This window comes from Colletes latitarsis, chromosome 2, assembly GCF_051014445.1.
Source record: "Colletes latitarsis isolate SP2378_abdomen chromosome 2, iyColLati1, whole genome shotgun sequence".
Classification (NCBI taxonomy): domain Eukaryota; kingdom Metazoa; phylum Arthropoda; class Insecta; order Hymenoptera; family Colletidae; genus Colletes; species Colletes latitarsis.
This window is the reverse complement of record NC_135135.1, coordinates 6,506,884-6,519,403: the sequence shown is the minus strand read 5'-3', so window position 1 is coordinate 6,519,403 and position 12,520 is coordinate 6,506,884. Positions and strand designations below refer to the sequence as shown.

General features: G+C 31.7%; 1 protein-coding gene across 1 annotated transcript; it reads right to left on the bottom strand.

The window, feature by feature from the left end:
• Nucleotides 1-260: 260 nt before the first annotated feature.
• Nucleotides 261-11,010, bottom strand: LOC143351036 (uncharacterized). Its single transcript, XM_076782787.1, has 4 exons — nucleotides 10,524-11,010; nucleotides 6,168-6,332; nucleotides 1,119-1,406; nucleotides 261-330 (listed from the first exon to the last, which is right to left on the bottom strand). Exons 2-3 carry the CDS (start codon nucleotides 6,322-6,324, stop codon nucleotides 1,135-1,137), a joined length of 429 nt encoding a protein of 142 aa, XP_076638902.1. The 5' UTR covers nucleotides 6,325-6,332; nucleotides 10,524-11,010; the 3' UTR covers nucleotides 261-330; nucleotides 1,119-1,134.
• Between the last annotated feature and the right edge of the window lie 1,510 nt (nucleotides 11,011-12,520).

Here is a 12,520-nt window from a genome sequence, read left to right as displayed (position 1 = left end):
AATTCAACAATACTTAAATAATTTTGCGATTTGCAAAAACTTATTTAAGTACTTTGAAAGAATATTTTTAAAAGTGCGGAATTTTACGACAAATGCTTGCTTTCAACAAAATTTTCATCTTCGGCGTGTTCGAACGATTTTCTCGATATATTAAAACCTTAGACCCGATTAAAAATAAACAATTATTACGGCGGAATTGTACGAAAATTCGAAGCGTGCCCGTCAGATCGATGGATCACCCGCGATCGCTGTTGTGCGTCTTATAATCTCTCGTCTCTCCATTTATTTTGTTTTATTTGCAGAAGAATAGATAACGAGTCCTCCAGATATCTGCAAGAAAAGAAAAAAAACATCGAGAGTTCTTCTTTGAAGACAATGTTCATAACTCCAAAGAAGATCTCTTTGTGCTTCGTATTTTCAACAGATTTTTAACCCTTACATCGTTACAGGGGATTTTAAGGATTAAAGATTAAAGACTGAGGATTAACCTTTTAAACTGAACATTCTTAATAATTTGTCACAGGTTTTTCATAACATCTTTAACATAATCAACCTAATATTTAACTAGCTGAATACAAGAAATTAACAAAGAATAATTCGTGTGTAAACTATATGTAAGCAAAACTTAATGTAGTTAAATAAAAAGCTAGTTCTTTGTACTTGAACTTCCATTAATTTGACAAATACATGCAGAGATTTAAGTAAAAGTTCAATACGTGAACTGAAATAAATTTATTGAAATTACTGTAAATACTCTTATAAAAACCAAAACCAAAGGACTTCGTGTTTGAAAATACATTTTCGACGTTAGAAGTGACTTCAATGCCAGAGTAAGCACCGAATCAATCTGATTAATAAATTAAACCCTAACTGTTCTCAACTCACTATATGTATATGTATATACTATTGCGAAATTAACATGATTTCGTCACTGAAAAAATATTAAATGCATCTCGTCAGTAACTTAGAAATGGAAATAATATTTAGAATCAAAGAGTTAATTTTCTGTATCTGGTTCATTCTCTACTTTATTGTTCTATCTCTATTTTCCTTTTCTCACTTTTAAGAAATACATTTTATTTAGGAAACTTGACAGAATTCAGATAAACAATACAGACCGATGAAACGATAGTCTTAAGTCAGAAGATCAGGATCGTTCACGTTACTCGCGTCGTTCTGTTGTTCGAGATTTACTTCATTGACGCGATCCATGAAATCCAAGACGGCGCTGAATTGATTCACCGAGGAAACAGTCCGATAATCTGGGGAGGATCGTTTTCCATATCGACTACCCCAAAAGAATCGATCCACCCTTGGAACCACTTGTACCAGTTTAGGCAACGATTTTCCGTCCTTTTGAAAACCGTCACTGCGTCCGTACCTGCTTCCCAACGGGAACAGATTACCTGCAATTCAAGTGTACCTCTATGAAGAATAATTTTTCGTTGATAAAAAAAATTAGTAATATTTTCGTTAATAAATATAGTATATTTACACCCTGTACGATATGTAACCCGAATAAACTGTTACAAGCTGTCTTCTCAGAAACTAACGAAGATGTCAACTTCACTTCTTTTTAAATTAAATGATACTTCACTTGCAACATATTCTTTTCAAAGTAATATTGTTCTCTTGTCATTTGTAAAACTCATAAAAGTGAATAACATTGGTTTGAAACATTTTTTTAAAAACATACAACTTCTAACTGCTTAACTCTATAACCATGCACAATAAAGAAATTAATTTTAGCGAATATTATTCAGTTTTATAAGAGTTGTCCAAATGACAAAAGAACAATTACATTTAATACTAGAAAAATTATAAAAAATTTACTCGATTTTCTGAAAATTTTCTATAAGAGAAGGAAGAAACATTTATTTTCATTGCAATATACATTTCTTCAAGTATCTATCCTTTTAGTTTCTTTGGTACAAATAAATATAATAAATATAATAATTCTACAAATTTTCGTGCGTTCCATTTTTAGTACGCATGCCACAGGTTCGCCACTACTGCACTAGACCACCTAATTAATACGTTGACTGCCAGAAATTTTCTGCGAGATCAACATTTTGTTTTTAGACAATTGGATACTTCCTAATTTTAAATTTGTCGTAGTACTTATTTTTATAACCTCGTCGAAATTCATCAAAATTAATTTTTTTAACTCCTAAGTGAAAAATTCTATCTCCCAAATATAGACTAAACAAAAATTTCCTAAAAGCAACTTCCAACGCTATATTTGGACCACAAAGTATAGTATACATATAAGGTATCTTACGATAAAAGCAATTTGAAATAACATTGAAAGCGTTAATTTTGTACAATAATAGTAGAAGAAATAAAATTAAAAATTCTAGTATAGAGAAAATATTAACCTTATTTAGTGTCTGACTCCCGGAATATTCCGGAAATGTTAAGAAATTTATAAATCCTACATATTTTCCCAAGATTAAGTGAACTTTCAGAAAGTCAAAATTCCACCCTCGAACGTCCCCCAAATTCGAAAAATTTTCTCAAAGTTCTATTTGCTGTACGGAGTCCAATATGATGGAGTTGTCCATAGTTAGTGAATTGTCTCATTATCGAACCCGAGACCGAAAGTGAATTACCTCTGTAAACGAAAGTATAAAGGACGTTGTCAGTGAGGCAATAACAATTATTAACGCCTGGCAGGAATTGACGAGCATCGTCTTCGACGGTTCGTTGAAAAAGCACGAGCATTTTAAAGAAGAAGAGAATTACTCGCGAGGAGTTTTTTTAATTGGAACTGGCCAAGGGAAAGAATTCAGGGGTTGACCAATTATCGTACGTCGAATGCGACAAAAGAGGGTTGATCGAAAGGACCGATCACACGATACCATTTGCATTCGAATCGTATTCCGTGCGGAAAGATCGTGTAACCGGAAACTTGGTAAGGTCTAATTGGAGACGACACCATTGTTCACCTACGAAACGATTGTACCGTGTCTAATTACAGAATCGCGAAAACAGAGAGTGCGAACGGGAAGAAAATTACTGGACACCTTTTACACGTTTCCAACACCTGTTCGATGCTAAAAATGAACTCAGATCATTTGTGTAGCTGACAACCAATCGGAGAACAGAGTTAGAGTACGACACAGTCTGTTTCTGAAACATCGTTTGAAGGCATGAATTCGTCTCTCTAATATCTAAGTATGTAATTTAAGTACTCATTGAAATCTCTATTTAAAAAAGTTTTATAATCAAAGTAGTTCCAAAGTATTATTTGGCTATTTATAAAAAAGTTATAGTGAAAATTGTATTCAATTTTATTTGGTTTCGTTGTCCTTTTTATTGCACCATTTGGTTGGAATAAATTTTTGATAAATTTCTATTTAGTAATGTAATAAACAATTACTATTGATAATGGATAAAAATGGTACATTTTATTGTTTATTATATATATAAAATTGTACATGTTTACATTTTTAAATTATATATTTCATTATCTAACTATTTATATTAAACCACTTTTTTCCAGTATTGACTTTTGTTTTTCTTTTTTTCAATCTTCTTTTTTCGTTTCCACCTTTGTATACGCGGAAATTGGAAAGTAAAAACTTATTCAAACTTTTCTTAGAATCGCAAGTAAGCGATTAGTGCTGCTCGTTTTTGAGCGACAATTTCTATTACTCTAACGAAAATAAAAAATTTTATATTAGATTTATTATCATGCCTTCGTGAGATTTTTCTAGTAAAAATAACTTCAAAGACGATTCTAGCTAACCAATTTCTAACTACACGCAGTTAAAAGCTTTTAAAAATAATCCCATTAACGTGTAATTAAAAATACTAGAAATAGGGTGGTGTTCATACTCATTTTCATCGAAAAAACATAGCCAATCCAGTGATAGTACTCTTATAAAGATTTAATTATCTATGTTTATTCAGTCTTCTTTGTTTTTCTGAGCTCCATTAGCTAATTGAGACTTTCTTTATAGTTCCGGTGTATACTGTATACAAAGGTAAGTGCAATAAAATATTAAATAGTTCAAAGACTGTAGTACACGGTTTAGTGTTTTCGATTTACGGATTTGTTTGCTCAATTTTTTAATAAATATGTCTAACGATCTAGTGAAATCATGAAAATGACAAATTTTAAAGCCATATCCTTGTTCGAAGAACGTGCAATGCGATTATGAAAGTTTCTTTTTATGCTTCGTACATGAAATGTGAATTACAGTAATTGGAAGTTTTTGTTTTGTGGGTGCGTCGTATATTGTTTCTACTTTCTACATTGCACAAATATGAAGTGATGAAACGAAACGGTGCTTGACATGTAACTATAAAATACTTCATTTTTAAATACATGCACGTGTAATAATAAAAATAAGTGCTTTGAATTTTGTTCATACTCTTTTTTTTTTTAGAGAAACAAGTGTAGAACTTTTGTAAATATTTTATTATGGTATGGATTAAAAGGAAGACTTAACGAAAAAATTATTTTCAACTTGCCAATGTTTTTTGAGATGCTTATGAATGTCGAGAAAAACACTACAAGATTTCAAAGATACGTTACAAGCAAAACTAATATAAAAAATATTAAATAGTTTCGTAATCTCTTTGAAAAAGTAGGTGAATCTGAATGTCTGAAATGAATCTGAAACTAGGACAGTAACATTAAACTCTTAACTGTGATCGACTCTTCTCATTATACGCTTAATTTTAACTATCATGAAGTGTAAGAATTTCCATCACATTGCCTCACAAACAGTAAGCGATACTTAATGCAATAAAATTAAAATATCGTAGAACAACTTATAAAACATAATCTTATAATTTTGTGTCGTATTAACCCAAGAAAAAGCTGATCGCAAAATTCTCTAAAAGTTCTGAATTTTTAAGCAAATCAGCATTACAATGTTATAAAAATCCCTGACATCGAATGCAAATCCGACCAATTTTATGTGATATGTTTCATTTAAGTGTGGTAACTAAATACATTGTACAGTAGAACCTCGATTATCTGATCATTGCCATCATTAACTTGAAATTTTTATTATCCAGATAATGTCGTCTAGGAAACTAAGAGAAATATTCTATCTATGTAGTTTCCACTTTTATATTCTAATATATTTCAAAATATAAATAAAAATAATTATTATTATTATAAATGAAAAGTATACTGAAAATTCTTTGGCCCATTTGACAATTTTATTAGAAACACAATTATTGTACAAATCGAAGAAAATTGAGAAAGAGATATATTATTTACTTAGGACACAAATAATATATCTTTTATTTATAATATAAATTTTATATTATACATTATAGTACCTTTCAATGATATAGAATATAAAAAAAATTAAATCAACACCATAGTTAACGTAAAATATGTGCTTGTATCTATACCCTTTGATAACTCAAACAGAATCAACCTGTTTCCATGGAAATTATTGTTTTCTTTTCAATCCTATACATATTTGTAATGTCACGACAGAATAACTGTTTGGTATGACTGACAAATTGTCTTTAAAATATTTTTTATCGATAAAATAGTTCATCTGTGGCCCATGATATGGTAAGAAAGTACAGATTGGCCCGAACACCGAACTGAGTTCGATACAAATGATCTAAGGGAACAAATGGAAAAGACTAATTAAGCAAAAAACAATTCAATTATCAAAGAAGCTGTATAAAGCTATGAAAACTACGAAGCAGATAATTTCAATAATAAGTATAATATCCCCTCAAAAGCATTTATTATTTGAAAAAACTATTATAGATATCTCCAAATTATCCCTTTTGCAAATCAAGCTTTTCTACAAATTTGTGTTCCTAAATTATTGTAACAAAAATAAAATCTGATGTTATTGTTCTGAAATAAAATTGTTATTTCATGAATAACATAAAATATCAATTGTCATAAAATTACAACAAACGCCCATGTGACGTTGTATTAATTTGATATGCATAAGGATGAATTTCTTCGACGTTCTATAGCAGAAAATCTCTTTAAAGTTTTGTTTTACTTGCAACGGTAGTTTATTTCCTACTAAACTGTCTTTAATGTCAACCAAATGAAAAGTATATTATCCGAACATGCTGTACCTTAATTAGATGAAATAATTGCGGTACCACTATATTTAATAATTAAAGTAACCGTAAAAAATATCGTAAATTATAGAGAACTCATAACTCACCCGCACGTGGCTCGTGTCGTTTTCCATACCGGAGGGTGTAGAAATTCGGGTGGGAAGCGACCAGGGTTAAAACTGCACACGCAATCCACAAACACATCGCGAACTCAACGCTACCGAAACACGGCACCAACTGAGCCCTTTTACCTCGCGAGAGCATCCTCTTGCCTGCAAAAACAATACCCAAATATTTTCACCGATATCTGGCTAACCATTTTCACCCCTCCCCTACCTCTCGAACTCTCTCAACGATTCGACAACAAAACAACGACCTTTCTGCACGTTTACCTGCGATCTTGGGAATCCAACTGATGTTAACGAGAACACTTAGAAACATTCGATCGCGTTTCGAATCCATGACACCAGATTGAAATCATTTTCTATTAATCCTTTAACAATCTAATAAATTTACGAAAAATCGTAAGAAAAAAGCCTATTTTTATGGTTCAAAATTTATTTTACAAGTTATGCATACCAAATTAGACCTTTTACAAATCATATTTACGAAAAGTCGTAAGAAAAATGCCTATTTTTTTGGTTCAAAATTTATTTTACAAGTTATGCATACCAAACTAGACTTTTTACAAGTCATATTCATCCTTCTGAAAATCAAATTCATCTTGTAAGTGACTCAAAAGTGAAGTAATACAGTGTCGTTTATACAACCATTTTGTCGTTTTTGTATGATTTATTCGTAATTAACTACACGACTAAGTGATACTTTTAGTGATAAATAAGTATTTTATATTAATTTTATATTATTTTTTGTTTAAGTATTATTACATACATGGAAATATTTATTTTTATTTCAGAATAATAACTTTAATGGCTTAACAACGGTCTATTTACGAACATTGATTGCACATATTTTTATTGAAACCTGTTATATTGACGATTTCATTTAAACGCGGTTTTTCTTTTAATTAGGACACAGATTCATAACTTCAGATCAATCAAATTCGATATTAATTGCTAACGAATAATATGTATATATGAATTCTGTGAGTTTAAATGTAGAATTTGAAACCTGTCAAATTGGTGGGTTCCGCAAATTTAGTGTTAGAAAAGAAATTTCTAGAAAAAATTGATTTTTGAAAAAATGAATTTGATCTGTAAAAGGATTAATTTGAAGTACAAAATGTATATATATGATATAAAATGTAAAAAACATGTTTTAGACGTACAACTACAATTTTTCTGCAAACGAAATCTATGGCATGACAATATTTTTTATAATACAAAGGGGTTATCAATGTCTTTTCAACCAGTGCTACTCCAAAACAGATTTTTGCATTATTGATTCTATTAAATGAAGTATAAAAAAGACATAAATTTCATTGGCATTAGTTTTTTGCCATTTTTTTTGTCGTGATAAAGTCTGAAACTATCTAGTATTATCTTTATAGTTTGCATATTTATTTGTTTCGATTATTATCAAATTTACTAACAAAATTATAACTAAAATCGTAATCTATTCTAGATTCTTCGCTGTATGTTGAAGTTGCAAAAATATCGCTAATTGTCGATTCGTTTAACTCTATTAAATCATTACTAAAACTATTACTCTGATAGTAATACTTTACGCACAAAAAATATAGAATACTGTTTGAAACTGAACTTGCGAACAAAAATAATAAGAATTTTCGTGCAATCGGTTTCAAAAACGTCGTACTGATATCAAGACCAAACCACATCTTTTCTTTCAGAAAATAGACAGAATATTACAGATACAGAAACGAAAATGCCTATAAAATGTGAGACATGACATAATAAACTTAGATATCTGCGATAAAGAAATCGTTAATATTTTTTGAATGGAAGAACAATAACACGAACCTACATTCGATTTATATCGATGTTTCAAACTATGGTGCAGATACTCTTCAGGATAAAATTATTTCTAGGAATTATTTTTAATTTCATTCTTTTCAACAGGAAATGTCACATTTTTTTTAGTACCATTCAAAGTGGTTTTGAATCCAATGTAAGAGAGTTTCACTGAACTACATACAATCTGACAATGTTAAGAAAAGTTTTCAACACCCAACAAATATTTAATATTTCGTTATAACCTTGCGATTTAAAAAAAATGTTTTCAATTACATAAAAATATCGCTAAGCACCGAATAGTGTGTCGTATATTTGTGAAACTGGATTATAGATCGTACATCTGTCTATACGATCATAAAATCTTGCAATTCATGACAGAATGCTTCCTTGGCTAAAAATAAATCGAAACAATGAAATCGAAGTAAAATTTGTTTTCAGGAATCTCCGTTTCCAGTAATCAAGTAATCAGGTTTGAAGATACGTAAAGTACACGTCAGTTCAATATTATTACAATATAAAAGATCATTCTATAAATTCGTACCTAGTTTTGTACTCAAACTTGAAGTAACATTTGAAACATAGAATTTTATGAAAAACATTGAACTCGATCGTGTGTGATCAATTCCCTCCTCTTCCTCCGATAAAGCTATTACATCGTCACAATGTAACTTGTTGATATTTCATTGAAATGTTATTCAATGTTGTTTTTTCATATATTGACATTTTCAAAGTGATTAAACTGAGAATTATCCTATAAAATCCATTTTTCCAATTTTGTATATTAAAAATAAATTCCCTTAAAAATTTAGCTCAACACTACACATTGACAAAAAGAAATTTAAATTGTAAAAGAAACCTTAAGAAAGAGTGTATATTATTTTATCAACTTATTTCCTTTTCCATTTATTAATCGATTTGGCAATAAGTAGTTCACATACAAGGGTGTTCGGCCAACCCTGGGAAAAATTTTAATAGAGGATTCTAGAGGCCAAAATAAAACGAAAATCAAGAATACCAATTTGTTGATGGAGGTTTCGTTAAAAAGTTATTAACAATTAAATTCAAAAATTTCAAATCGTTTTGGAAAAATTATTTTCGGTTGCGGGGGTCAATTACAATCATTGTTGGTGAATACACATACTTCCGAAATCCTACCCACTTTCGAGAAAAAAATTCGAGTAAGTGCTGAAAGTTTTGGGTGAAAAAAAAGACTTTCAAATCGTCTTGGAAAAATTATTTTTAGTTACAAGGGTCAATTGCAAGCATTTTTGGTCAACAGACATACCCCCGAAATCCTACTCAGTTTCGAGAAAAAAATTCCTTACCGAAAATATAATTTCTAGCCAGAAATGTCTGCTGGAATTTTCATGCGAATCTTTAAAACGTCATAACTTCTGAACGGATTGGACAATTTTAATGTTCAAAAAAGCAATCTACGCGTATTTTGGTGGAGAATATGTACAAATCGCAAAAATATTCGAAAAGTTGGTCCTTGACCCCGGAAAATGAGAAGAACCCCATAAAAATGGTCCAATTTTCGAACAGCCATAATTTCTACAATTGTGAATATATTTCAATGAAACTTTTTTCTGGAATAGAGCTCATGGGCACCTACAAACAAGTATTAAACAACTTTTTTGTAGGGCGTCAAACAAAATTATTAAAAATCAAAAACGAATTTTTAAGAAAAATCGACGGTGCCTAAATTTTTCGACGAAAAAAAAAATTTTTAATTAATTCTAAAAAAATTATTTTCGGTTGCGGGAGTCAATTACAATAATTTTTGGTCAGTAGACATACCCCCGAAATCCTACCCACTTTCTAGAAAAAAATTTGAGAAGGTGTGAAATTTTTTGACGGAAAAAAAAAATTTCAAATCGTTTTGGAAAAATTATTTTCGGTTGCCGGAGTCAATTACAATCATTTTTGGTGAATAGACATACCCTCGAAATCTTGCACATTTTCAAGAAAAAAATTCAGTACGGTTGGAACTTTAAACGTTAATAACTGTTTAACGAAGCCTTCATCAACAAATTGGTATTCTTAATTTTCGTCTTATTTTGGCCTCTAGAATCCCCCATTAAAATTTTTTCCAGGGGTGGTCGAACACCCTGTATATTAAAATCAACACTGTTCGTATTTCACGAGCATTGCATATGTGAACAAATTTAAACAAAATAATACACATTTGAAAGATTACTTGTAATTAACTACTTACTTGTAAATCGTACGGAAAGGAGTTAATTTAATTCGATGAACTATCATGTGCACTAAAAAACGAATCGTCGATCGATTTTAAATATAATAAACTAAATGAGACACGTATGCTACAAATATTGTTATAAAAAATACAGATACCGTAACGAGCATAGGAGATAAAACTTGAAACTGAACAAATGTAATAAGTTTAATAAATGACTAAAACAATGACAGCGGCTCATTGGCAAATTGTTAAGAAACTTAGGCACCTGGTGAAACTTGAATCGTTCCTGTAGTTTCCCAACATGCCAATTCTCATTGAATATTTACCAGAAGGAATTAAATCCTGACCAGATGCTTCGAACCTCTAACCGACGTTTATCCAGCAATCGATCCCGAGCAATTGAATCACGTTCGAATAATCGTTCCCGAATGCAATTTTCCTCCCTTTCGAACGTTTCTAGTCTAGTCGACGGTCTGCGACGATAGGGAGCCTCAATCGCCGATTAAATCACGCGCGTACTTCGAACGAAAAATACTTGTCTCCGTCACTCTTCCACCCTTTACCTCTTCGCGGCAAATTATACCCTCATTTTCTGCTTTCGCGATCGGGTCGCGGCATCGCCGAAAGAATTTATATCATTTTCCCTGGACGCGTCCGAGAACGGGCCAAATGACGCCTGTCTTTCTACCCAGGGATCGTGAAAACTGAAAACTCTACGACGATTCTACCGGAAACGGAGGGTTCCAGTTACGGAGCAACCAATGTTGCGTACCGGACACGTCCCGACGAAGAAATAATCCCGGAACTGGTGGCGAAGCAACACGTGAGAGCGACTGCGATGTACCATGATCCGTGAAACGGTTTATATAGTCGCTCCCAACCACCCACGAAGTATTCAGACACCCCTAACGGCGACCAATCGCGCAACAGCTCGTCCGTGCCCTCTCCTCGTTGACTTCGGATGATTTTCTTCCTGACTCGTTGCCGCCTCCGACGAATTAGGCACTGGAATCATCGGATGCACCGAGTCCGCTGTGACGTCAACAAAATTTTGTCGGATGTTCCACGGTCATTGCAAAAGGATTCACCCTTCTCGAGCGATTGTTGCTCGTTCCCTGCAAGTTTGATTTGAACCTTTCATCTGTGAAAAATGTATACAGGGTGTTCGGCCACCACTGGAAAAAATTTTAATGGGAGATTCTAGAAGCCAAAATAAGACGAAAATCAGGAATATAAATTTCTTGTCAGAAGCTTTGTTAAAAAGTTATTAACATTTAAATTCAGAAATTTCAAATCGTTCTGGAAAAATTATTTTCGGTTGTGGGGGTCAATTACAATCATTTTTGGTGAATAGGCACACCCTCGAATTGCTATGCACTTTCGAGAAAAAAATTCGAGTAGGTGGACAAATTTTTCAACAAAATTAAAAAATTTCAAATCGTTCTGGAAAAATTATATTTGGATGCGGGGGTCAATTACAATCGTTTTTGATCATTACACATACCCTCGAAATCTTACGCACTTTCGTGAAAAAAATTCCTTACCGAAAATCTAATTAGGTGCCTATATTTTTCGACGAAAAAAAAATAATTTCAAATCGTTCTGAAAAAATTATTTTCGGTTGCGAGGCTCAATTACAATCATTTTTAGTGAATAGACATGCCCCCGAAATACTACCCACTTTCTAGAAAAAAATTCGAGAAGGTGTGAAATTTTTCGACGGGAAAAAAAATTTCATATCGTTCTGGAAAAATTATTTTTGGTTGCTAGGGTCAGTTACAATCATTTTTGGTCAATAGACATACCCCCGAAATCCTGCGCATTTTCGAAAAAAAAATTCAGAACGGGCGGAACTTTAAACGTTAATAACTTTTTAACGAAGCCTCCATCAACAAATTGATATTCTTGATTTTCGTCTTATTTTGGCCTCTACAATCTCCTATTAAAATAGGGGTGGTCGAACACCCTGTATATACACGCTCTCATATGTCCTTTAACACGTTGATCGCCAGACCAAAACTGTACAATTTTTTATGGGTCCAAAACATTGACTTTAGATAATTGTAAACCTCATAAATTAAAATTTTTCTTTATAATTATTTTCGTAACCACATTGAAATTCATGAACCCTATTCAAATTTATTTCTTTTAACATTTTAGCTTGACAATTAATTGTTTTAATTCCAAAGTGAAATATCTTGACCCCCATATATGAATGACGTGGCAGTCAAAGTATTAAAGAAGTATTTCCATTTAGGGGTGTCGATTCCATGAGATTTTTAAAATAAAGAATTATTATAAAATTACAAACCAAGAATTTTTT

Excerpts from the sequence above, each read along its gene's own strand:
- LOC143351036 (XM_076782787.1), bottom strand. The coding sequence starts at position 6,324 with ATGCTCTCGCGAGGTAAAAGGGCTCAGTTGGTGCCGTGTTTCGGTAGC. Across the intron at positions 1,407-6,167 it reads ACGACACGAGCCACGTGCGG|GTAATCTGTTCCCGTTGGGA; the intron begins GTGAGTTATGAG and ends CTTGAATTGCAG.